Source organism: Carassius auratus, unplaced genomic scaffold (genome assembly GCF_003368295.1).
Source record: "Carassius auratus strain Wakin unplaced genomic scaffold, ASM336829v1 scaf_tig00215410, whole genome shotgun sequence".
Lineage (NCBI taxonomy): Eukaryota > Metazoa > Chordata > Actinopteri > Cypriniformes > Cyprinidae > Carassius > Carassius auratus.
Window position 1 is genome coordinate 787,574 of NW_020528076.1, and position 11,859 is coordinate 799,432.

General features: G+C 36.8%; 1 protein-coding gene across 1 annotated transcript; it reads left to right on the forward strand.

Annotated features, from left to right (window-relative positions):
- The first annotated feature begins 1,983 nt into the window (after window positions 1-1,983).
- Window positions 1,984-11,783, forward strand: LOC113094565 (E3 ubiquitin-protein ligase NEURL1-like). Its single transcript, XM_026260149.1, has 6 exons — window positions 1,984-2,173; window positions 5,112-5,320; window positions 5,673-5,994; window positions 9,020-9,649; window positions 10,777-10,929; window positions 11,045-11,783. The coding sequence occupies exons 1-6, from the start codon at window positions 2,143-2,145 to the stop codon at window positions 11,275-11,277; spliced, it is 1,578 nt and encodes a 525-aa protein (XP_026115934.1). The 5' UTR covers window positions 1,984-2,142; the 3' UTR covers window positions 11,278-11,783.
- Window positions 11,784-11,859: the final 76 nt, after the last annotated feature.

Below are 11,859 nucleotides of genomic sequence, written 5' to 3' on the forward strand. Positions count from 1 at the left end.
CATTAATAATAATTATTAAATAAAATAAACACATCAGTAATTTAACATACATTTAGTATTGTAATTTTTCCTTGATTTAAAAAGTTTACACATAAAGAAATTAATAGTACTCTATTATTAATGGTATTTCTATAATATAAGTTTCTTTAAAATGCATTAATAATAATAAACATAATCAAATCAAATCAAATAAGCATTTAAAAAAGTAAAAATATATTTTTGTAATTTTTCTTTCATTTAGACAAAAGTTTAAAACATAAAGCATGTTAGAATAAACATTTATATTAGCCTACTTTAAATTATTATTATTATCATTATCATTATCATTATCATTATCATTATCATTATCATTATCATTATTATTATTAATAATAATAATAATAATAATGAATTTTTAAGAAAATTCTATCTTTATTTGTCCTGCAGTGCCTAGAAGTAGCTACTTCAACATCCTTAAACTTTTTTTTTATATTCTGAACAAAAGTTGGTTCATTCCACATTCACTCAGGTCAGCCACGAGACTCTCCAACTTTTTACTTCTGTCTTCATTTACCTTCTCTTACTCTTAAGCTTCTGATAGGGCCTCAGTGGGCTTAATCAGTGTCACAACAGCCTTCACCAGAGCCTCCAGCTGTTGACATATTAGTTTACACACACACACCCACACACATATATAGTTATATATCTTTTATTTCCCTGCAGAGGAAATTGTTCAAACTGCTGGAACACAGAATTAGACTGTCTAAGAGGGTGCTGAGGGGAAACATAGGGGCAGAACATCACCAGAGGACACACACACACACCATCTGCAGCTGCATGAATAAAATTAAGATTTTTTTGCCAAAGTTTGTCCTTGGTAGAACAACCATCTACCATTGTATATGTTGAAAAATATGCATAAAATGCATAGAATGTTGACGAATATTCTAAACGTGAGGACCGGTGAGATTGAAACGTGAACGCTGTACTGGAAATGTTTGGTGAGCGCAGGGCACCCTTCAGTGGACGACAGAGAAACTGCACTGCCTTATCGGATTAAAAATGATACCCGTGCTTCTTTGTGCTCTCATATAAATTGCTTTACTGTAGCGCTTGAATCTATAGCGACACGGCAAAATAAATAATATTTCACTGGAATATTGAATATGAATTTTCACCGTGTATAAAATGTGATTCGCGAAATAATGGCAAGTAACGTCTTTCTATTGAGATGAACTGCGCTCACAAACAACATATCACGCAAACAAAGTAGTCCGATCAGGTCTCCCCCGCTGCCAAAACATAATTCAGTAGGAAACACTGGGTTTGTGTACTTTGTTCATTCAATCATGATGAGCTTAGGAAAGAAAATGATGATGGATGTCTTGTCTTCTGTTCGTTTTGACCTTTGTGGGCAGTGTCTGCAGGTATGATTGTGTACACACACACACACACACACAGAGAGAGAGAGAGAGAGAGAGAGAGAGAGAATAATAGGCCTATGTGTCTACTGAATTCAGTGATTATCAATGACATAATCATCTGAAGTGAAGCTGATTTGATCAAGACACAGTGTGAATCTGACCACACAGTGACTGCTTTTAACGAGATGCTGTTATTTAATCAGTCTTTAGCCTATTTTGTAATGCTAGAAAGTGGTCAGGTCAATCATAACATAAAAGAGTTTGTCAGCTTCCTCTTATTATTTTCAATCTGCTAAAACGACGGGGATAGTTATGGATTATTACATTGCGGATTATTTTTGTCTCTGTCATTTTATTGGCAGCGCGGGGAAATATACGGATCAGCCAGAAGTGCAAAAACTGAATATTAGCCTACTGTCCCTACTAAATATTAATCGAGTCATTCAGACGTTCCGTTTCCGAGAGGGTCCAGTCACGTAAGCTAATTCATCTACATGAGCCAATCAATGACCAGTAGACCTCACAAGCCCCGCCCCCTATGCTAATATGAATCGTCGCTGAAGTGTCTCGTTGAATGGGAGCGCGTTTGCTCGTGGTGTACTGTGTACAGCCACTGTACTATCACACACCAGAGGAGAGGAACATACTATGACTTACTTTATTTGAAATGCAAAGCTACTGAAGACCAGAATCAAGATATTTTTGCAGGATTTCACTGTGTGAACATCGCTGTGCTGAAATGGGTGGCCAGGTAACCCGTACCTCTTTAGGTGAGAGACAGAAGAAATATTGCGTCTTTTTTCATTAGAATTTCGAAGAACTTGTTTGATCTGATATTTGAATATAAGTTATCTGAATTATTCTTTGAAAATTATATGAAGAATTGTGTCTGCATTTTCCTAAAATTATCAGAATAAAAATTAGTTTTTGTTTCTTCATTACTATAAAAACGTTGTAACTTAAACATAGCCTACTTGTCGCTCAGAGTCTTCTCATCAAACAAATCACTTTATTCTCTTCTATTTCTCCAACATGAATGCATTTCAGATGGTTTGGGTTTTTGTCTGTGACAATGGTTTGTAATGATCAATAGGCTACTGATCAACAGTTTGTCTTTCAGGGATCCATTGTTTTTATATAAAGCTAAATAAAATTACTATAAAATAACTCTAACCTTAAAGAAAATGTGTAATTCTTTATAATTAAATAATAATAAAAAAAAACATAATTTGCTTTATTTAGCATGACTTTTGAGTAATTTTTATTGTTGGGTAGGCTATGCCCTCAAATTGATTTTTTTTTTTTTTTTTTTTTTTTTTTTTTTGCCTGTAATAGTATATCCCCATACACATAGTTTAAGATTTGCAAGTTAAATAGGTTTTGCTCTTTCTTGCTGAAGACAAGAAAAGTAGGCATAATAGAGTATTTCAGATTTAGCTGACACTGAGTTAAACTGACACTTAGGCCTGCTATTGCCTGCAGCACTGAGAGAGAGAGAGAGAGTCCACACATATAATGGGACATGACATTAGTACCAAGAGAACATCCCTAACATCTCTTTAAACCAAGAGGAAAAACAAGATATATTGAAATATGTGATTAGTGATTACATCTGGGGCAATTTTTGTCAAGACCAGCAACCGCCTCCACAAAATAATGTTATAATGAAAATATTAAAATGAGAAAGGTTTTCTTTGAGGATTTTGGTTTTGTGTGATTAGTAAATGTATTTTGATCCGTCAAACAAAATGTATAGTGAAAAACAACACAATGAAAACTCAAACACATTTACTGGTTTTCATGTATTTGTCATGACATACAGTGAACATATTTATTTGATCCCCTGCTGATTTTGTAAGTTTGCCCACAAATGAAGGGTCTGTAATTTTTATGGTAGGTTTATTTTAATGTATAGAGACAGAATAGCAACCAGTGGGTCTGTACATGTACTTTCTTGAGCAGGGGGACCTTGCAGGCGCTGCAGGATTTCAGTCCATTGCGGCGTAGTGTGTTAATGTTTTTGCTTGGTGGCTGTGGTCCCAACTTCCTTAAGATCATTAACAAGCTCCTCCTGTGTAGTTCGGGGCTGATCCCTCACCTTTCTCATGATTGTCCTTACCCCATGAGGCAAGATCTTGCACGGAGCTCATACCAAGGCCGATTGATGGTTGTTTTGTATTTCTTCCATTTTCTGAATAATCACACCAACAGTTGTCTCTTTCTCTCTAAGCTTCTTGCTGATGGGCTTGTAGCCCATTCCAGCCTTGTGCAGATCTATAATCTTGTCTCTGACATCCTTTGACCACTCTTTGGTCTTGCCCATGCTTGCCCAAATCAGCAGGGGATCAAATCAATATTTTCCCTACTGTAGAGGTCAGGGGGTTGTGGTTGAAGTATCATTTTTATTTATGTGTGTGTGTGTGTGTGTGTGTGTGTGTGTGTGTGTGCGTGTGTATAAACTGTCTCATGATTCCCATATAAACACTTACAAAAAAAAAACAGTCACACCTGCTACTGCATGTCCTCATTTGCCCACACAGAGATTGAGAGATCATAAAGTGTGAGAAGAATGCAGAATCAGTCTCTCGCTTGTGCAACTAAAAGCTAAAGTTTCAATTGTTGACTCACACCCGGTGAAATGTCAGCAGCAGTTAATTAAAAAGAGAAAGTCTCTGAAATAAGACCGTGTCCTTGACTTAAAAAATATACAAATATGAAATGTCGAGGAGTGAGTGTTTGATCTGTCTGTGAGAATCAGTGCGCATCAGATTTGATCCTTATTAACGGCTGTTTATATTTTTAATTCTATATAATCTAATTCATCATTATAGAATTGTGTGCTATATATGTTATGTACTATACAATATTATATATTGAATATATCAAAACTGTTTAACACTGCATTTTTTTTTCTTTTTTACTCATCTACAGTACCTGTCACTGTATTTCAATGTTATGCTACAACATCCGAGAATGCTTGATACTTGATGGAAAATTTTGAGGTGTTCAATAACTGCATAGCCATGGAGTAGTTCCAGAAATGGACCATGTTGCAGTTCCAAATAACAGCAAATTATTTCAGTAGTTTAAAATAGTAATGCAGCCACCTAATAAGGTTGATTTTGTTTATTTGCTAATCTATTTGTTTATTTCTTTGCTTGTTTTTGTTCTGGTCAGTCCGATAAATCAGGTTTGTACCAGCTCCACTACAACAAATACTTCAGCAGTGAAAAATTATTTTAGAAACATTTTTGTTATATCAAAAATAAGTATATTCATATTTTTCAGTAAATGTTTTCCTAAACAAAAATATGTATCTTACAGCAATGACAATAAATGATATACTAAATTAGATTGAAAATGATAATGTAGGCCTACATACTGTGGGGTGACATGGTTTATTTTTAACACGTTCAAACTGATGCTTTCAAAACTATTGTGAAACATTCTCATACATCACAGGTGTGACCTAACCCTACTTAGCAAGCTAGACAACTTTACTCTGGTAAAATATTTAAATAATGACAATTCATAACAACAGTGTTCAGTAAATCAATGTTTGCATGGCATAAAACATGTAGAAATCATCAACAAAAGTAGTAGGCTGATGTTGAGTAGAGATGTTGACTTTATAGTTTGTGTGTATTTGTGTGTGTGTTGAGACATAACCTCAATTTTGGCACCCCATTTTTTTTGTCCATCTCTCAGACGGAGGAACCATTCGCTGCCACCCCTTGAAGGTGAACACGTGCCCACAGCTGCCAGCTCCCCCGCCGCTCTGCTTCCATGCCACCACGAAAGGCTCTCAAATCGTGATGGACAAGATGCAGCGCAGTGTGCGCCGAATTGCCAGCTTCTGTAATGCCATCACCTTCACCAACCGGCCAGTCAGAATCTATGAACAGGTTCGGCTCAAGGTATGGTTACTTAACTCTCACCATTTCCACATGCCATCCTGTAAAGCGCTTTGTGTGGTCCCAAAATTGCCCTCTTTCATATCACTCCATCTCAGACTTTCCTGAGAAGGGGAAAACAGAAAGAGAATGCTAGAAATGCTAACATGTGAGGTATCATGCCGTTATCTTGTTTTGGTGACTGAGGTTGTCTGGAAATGAAAAAAACAAGAATCTGTGTCTGATTAAAAACGTCTGCTGGTCTCAATTTATTGCATCAGACTTGTCACACAGTAACTTTGGCATTTATTTCTTGAAATATTTACAATTTTAGCTAACCCTCTCAGTTTCTCTCATTTTTGGTCACTTCTGTTAGATCACAAAGAGACAGGGATCTTGGAATGGCGCCCTCCGAGTGGGTTTCAGTATGGTGGATCCATCATATTTAAGTTCAGCATGGCTGCCACGGTTCTCCTGCCCAGATCTAGTTAGCAAAAAGGGATTTTGGGCCAGAGCGCTTCCTGAGGATCATTGTGAAGAAGGAACCATTCTGTCTTTCTGGTTGGATAATACAGGGCGAGTGTTTTACCGGGTTAATTGCAGCCCTCCAATCTTCTTCTTCGGTGGTGTACCAGCCAGAGAGCCAGTTTGGGCGATCATTGACATTTACGGGCTGACACGTGGAGTACAGCTACTTGGTAAGCTCACATTTCTCTCACATGAAATATCAGATCTTACAAATGTATAATGTCTGTTTACGTTCTAAACCAAGCAGTCATCAACCTGCCTGAAGCTGGTTAGCTGGACGTCTCTGTGAAGTAACTCTCTACACAGATCAGATGATGTGCCATTCAGAGTTTGCTCCGAGTGGAATTGCTGAGCAATGGTTGGCATGTAATGTGGGCCAGTATCTGAGCTGCGCTTCAGTGAGCACTTGTTGATCACTTGATGAGTTGAAAAGTTCACAGAGGCCAGTGCGCTTTTGCTGTGCCGAGCATGTTTAAGCGATTTAAATTCACAACATTTAAAAATAGAATTCTAGATTTATACCCTCTTATCCTAATTACAAAAACTGCCCAATGGAAAATGATGGGAGAGATAGGAACGGTCGCCTAGCAACACGTTCACTTTTAAAATGAAAAACATATGCCGGGGAATTCCAGAATGCTGGCAAAGTGAGAAAAACTATTTGTGATGAACAAAATCGATAAACCGAGCTGAATGGAAAATGATTATTCAATTCATAATTTAGTTTTAGTGAGAGAAAAAAATGTCTGCTGTAAAATGGTCAAAAGTTGACAATATTTAGGAAACTTTTGACATTTTTCCTTGTCAAGTGACTGTACCGATACATTTTTCCTTCTATCCTGACGACTGCTCCAGTCCCTGCTGCAGAGAAACACCTCATAACAAGACATCACCACCTCCATGCTTTACTGGAGGAATGCTGTTATTTGGATGGTGAGCTGTATTGGATTTTCACCAGACATATCGTTTGGTGTTGAGGCCAAATAATTCAATTTTATTCTCATCTGCCTCAGAATCTTCAAGATGTGTTTTGGCAAAGCTCATTCGTCATTGCATGTGGGTTTTCTTGAGGAATGTCTTTTTTCTTGCAACACTGACATACCAAGCCACATTTGTGGAGAATTTGTGATGTTGTCACATACACATTGACCACTCTTTGTTATAAATTCCTGCTGTCGTCCTCTTGGTAGCATCTCTGGTTTCCTTCTGGCTCTTTCATCTAGTTTGGAGTGACGTCCTGATCCAGGGAGGCTCTGTGTTTGTGCCAAATACCATCACTGTGCTTCTAGGCAATGATAAAGCCTGATTTGATGCTCAATACAAATTTTTTACTTTTTCTTTTTGCTTAATATTTTTTGTGGAAACTCCTTGATCGAACTGATTCAATAAAATAAATCAAACTTCCCAGTATGTTTGATTAAGACCTCATTTATCTCAGCTACTGTATCTCAGCCACAGCTACTCAGCAACCTGTGTGTGCAAAAAATAGCAATCTAGCATTTTGTCACATTACACTACTGCTTGTTGGAAAAAGTAGATTTTTACTGATGAAGCTACATTGTTTTGAAAAGAGCTGAGCTGTCACACTACAAAAAAACTAACCTAATTTAGTAGCATTGCTACTTTAAGTTAATTGCTCCCTTACACTTGTGTTGTACACACGTATGAAAAACAAAGCTACAGTAATAATTAAAAATATGTTTAATAATAAAAAGTATAGACAGCATGTATGTGTATTGATATCACGGCTCAGTGTTGGTGCAACATCACTTAACAATGAGACAACTAGACTAATTTAACCTTCATTATATAACCTGATCTCAGCTTTCAAACCTACAAGAGACGCAAGTACACATCTATGCACCCAGTTATATATTGCTTCTTATCTAGCTACAACCACTATGTGTATTTTCAGTTGCACTTTCCTCCGTTTAAATACACGTACATATTCGGTCTAGAGATGACCACTAATCATTAATCATCACGAGCCATCCGCACATGCTGTAGTCTCTCACATTACCTCTGCTTCCAAACTGTGTTTATAGTCAGATGGCCAGATGCCGTGACTAAAATCACCTCCTGTTCACACTAATGTAGATCACACCACGTCTGGCATTTAGTCAAAGTGGCTCAGTGATGGGTGGGTGGTCCCTTGTACTGTAGGTCAGCGCACATTAACTACATGTGCATTGTTTTTGTAAAAACAAAATGCATGCTTTATAGAGTATTTTTATACTTTAAAAATCAGTATGACAAATATTTTACAATTTTGTATGCATGTTTCCTTCCTTTTCCGTCCCCAGTGTCACAGACGCTTCTATGTCTCAATAATTCCTGTTCAGACTCGTCAGTGTCAGCTAAAGGCACTTCAGTGGCCTTCAGAGACGTCAAACCCAGAAACTAAAAACCGAGAGAGGAACATCTACCGCGTATGAGAACGTTTCTGCTGATGTAGCCGCAGTGAAAGTTATAACACACCAGTAATTTCCATCACTGAAGCTCTGGTGTTCTCTTTAGCGGCTGTCCACTGTGGATGGCCAGTGGCAACGTTTTTACTGACTGAGGTCTAAATGAAAAACCATCCAGTACAATTTTCTTGATGCTGCTGATTGCAGGCTACATGAGCAATAGATTTTTAAGAAGAAAATATGAAAAGTGCTTCTGCATGCAAAACTCACTGCCATGATATGCTAGTGTTGTGGATGGTTGCCAGGGGGTTGCTATGCAGTTGCTGTTTTAGTTTATTTTTTATCGATATCAGAAAATTCTGAATAAATGAATATTAAAATAATATAATTTCATACAGTACTGTTCAAAAGTTTGAGGTTGGTAATATTTATTTATTTATTTAAGTCTTATGCTCGCCAAGGCAGCATAAATATAAAAATACAGCAAAACAGTAAAGTTGTGAAATAGGATTTCATTTGAATTATATTATATTATATTATATTATATTATATTATATTATATTATATTATATTATATTATATTTAAGTAGTGTAAATGTAAAAATAGGGGAAAGGATAATGCAAAAATACATTTTATGTGGTTGCCAGTGTTTTCTGGTTGGTTTCTAGGAATTTGATTTCCCTTTTGAAATAATTATTACCCACCGAGCAGAAAAATGTAAGTTCAACTACCTGGAAAAATAATAGCATGATCCTGATTAATGCAGTGTGTATGTGTCTCTTCCAGATAGTACGATGGTGCCAGCTGAATATCTCTGTCCTGCTGTGACTCATGGAGGCATGGATGAGTGGCATCTGTCAAGCAGCTGCTCTGAGCTTGACCTCCAGGAAGATCCGGCATCCTTCTCAAATTCTCCAAATGCTCTAAACTCAGTGCTGTCACGTCAGCTCAATGATGACTTGCATTTCCACTGTGTGCATGGCAACGGTCTGCGTCTGCTGACTGAACACATAGTGGTCCATAGGTATAACAAACGTGAGGATAGTACTCTGGCGTTCACTCATCGGCCGTTGCGCTGTGGAGAGTGTGTGTTCCTAAAGGTCTCGTTGAGGTCTTCTGCTCTGAATGGATTTTTGTCTTATGGATTCACTTCCTGTAACCCAACCCATATTAACCCAAAGCACCTGCCGGTCAATCCAGATGACCTGATAGATCGCACAGAATACTGGGCTTTTAGCTGCCTGACTTCACCGCTTGTGGGCGGGGATGTCATCGGGTTCCGGGCTACTGCGGAAGGGGAAGTGCTTGTGAGTCAGAATGGAGGCAGGGCCTGGAGAGAGATATGTGTGGATAACTCTGCTCCTCTGTGGATGATCTTTCATTTACAGCCACACATCAAGCAAATCAGCATACTGGGTAAAAAAATACCAATTATTGCTATTATTGAATAAGGTGATGATGATGTTTATTATTATTTATCCAACTTTTCATAAGTGACTTTAATTGATTATTGATTATATTTCAGTTATAATATAATAAAATTGTGATTAATATTTATTCACCTTTTAAAATTATTTCTCTGGCGTGAGGTGAAGGTGTTAAGATTTGTTTTATTTTTTTCCTATAATCAATTTTACATAAGTAACTTTGGTAACACTCTATTTTAAGGTGTCCTTGTTACACATGTTAGATGTACTTACTGTTATAATAACAATTAATTATGCATAATTACATGCAAATCCTAACCCTAAACATATACTGTAGTAAGTACATGTAGTTAATTAATATTACTCAGTACTTATATGTGTAATTACACTTTAACAAGGGCCTCTTAAAATAAAGTGTAACGGTAACTTTAATTGATTTTGATAATAATTAATTAATAATATAATATAGAACTTATTTGCTTGTTTTTTGTACTGAACAGTTTTCTTTATGACATAATAAAAGGTATGATTGACAATTGTATTTGATATTAACGTATTTTTCGGACTATAAGTCGCACCTAAGTATAAGTCGCATCAGTCCAAAAATACCTCATGACGAATAAAGAAAAAAAAAAGTCGCACTGGACTATAAGGTGCATTTATTTAGAACCAAGAACCAATAAAAAAACATTACCGTCTACAGCCGCGAGAGGGCGCTCTATTTTTTCAGCGGTAGACCAAAGGAGCTCTCAGCAGCATTGAGCGCCATCTCGCGGTTGTAAACGGTAATGTTTTCTCTTGGTTCATGTCAAATTAATTTTGATAAGTCCCACCTGACTATAAGTTGCAGGACCAGCCACAATATGAAAAAAAGTGCGACTTATAGTCTGGAAAATACGGTAGTTGTGGAAGGTTCATGCATTTTTATTTATTGCTCGTGACGTGAAGATGTTTAGTTTTTTTTTTGTCTTTTTTGTCTTATATCCAGTTTTACATAAGTAACTTAAATTGTGTTTTATTGAAATGAAATTATAATGCAATATCGTTTTAATTATTTATTATTATTTGTGCAGGGTTAATGGATTTTTTCTTGCTTTATTTATTTATTTTTTCAAGGCACTTCCAGTGGTTACTCTCCACCCCGTTCAGAAGTACAGAGGTGCATCTTTAGCGATGCCAGTCACCTTTCAGCCAATCAGATTACCAGAACAACAGTCAGGGGCTTTACAGACAGCTTTCAGTCCCACCCACAGTGCCTCAGTTCTGCAGGTTTGTTCCTGTATTTCATTCTTTTATTTTCTATTACTTTGTTTATTTATTAAATTCCTCAACTAAAAATGTAATTCCTCATTGCTGTTTTCTCTGTGATTGCTGTGGTCACCAGGGACATTCAGTTCGCTGTCCTCAGAATCTCCCAGTAGCCCATCATGCTGTGTGATTACTGGTGAGGAGTGTTTGATTTGCTGTGAGAGGGCAGTGGACTCAGTGCTGTATGCATGTGGACACATGTGCACGTGCTCCGTCTGTGGTGGGAAGTTAATGGAGATGTCAAGCCCATCTTGTCCGATGTGTCGCAGCCCAATCAAAGACGTTATCAAAATATTCGGCAACATGTAACCTGGAAACCACCTTTCTGACAAATAGGATCACAGTACATGGATCAAGCTGAAGAGGCTCCCTTACAGGTCACTGTCTCGTTCCCACAATTCCATTTAAAAGACTGCATGAGCTCAGCAAGGAAGAGGTACTAAATGACTGCTTAATGAACTAAATGTCTGACCAAAATTTCTGAGAAACCCAGAAGTAACTGCTTAAGTGAATGGCACATCCCAGATACTATAAATCTAGTAACTACATGCAAAACTGTTCACTTGTGTTTTAAATGTTTGTTCCCACACTTCTTTTCTTTTCATATTTACTTGTATGAACTTGTATATGTTCAATCAGTCCAGAATCAGAAAACTACACTGCGGATTTGATGTGTTGGTAAATGAATTTTTATGCAAAACATTAAACAGAAAAACTAAAAAATGTTTTACATACCAAAGTAGGCATTCACAAAATTGTAAGTGCCAATAACTTTTATTTATGTTCGATGTGGAATTAAACAAACTGTCATGCTACCAAACAGAAAAGCCTGTATTTATTGTTGTAAATATAAATATATAGATATTTTGTAAGGCTTTTATATTAAGCATT

Excerpts from the sequence above, each read along its gene's own strand:
- LOC113094565 (XM_026260149.1), top strand. The coding sequence starts at position 2,143 with ATGGGTGGCCAGGTAACCCGTACCTCTTTAG. Across the intron at positions 5,321-5,672 it reads ATGAACAGGTTCGGCTCAAG|ATCACAAAGAGACAGGGATC; the intron begins GTATGGTTACTT and ends CACTTCTGTTAG. Across the intron at positions 5,995-9,019 it reads ACGTGGAGTACAGCTACTTG|ATAGTACGATGGTGCCAGCT; the intron begins GTAAGCTCACAT and ends TGTCTCTTCCAG.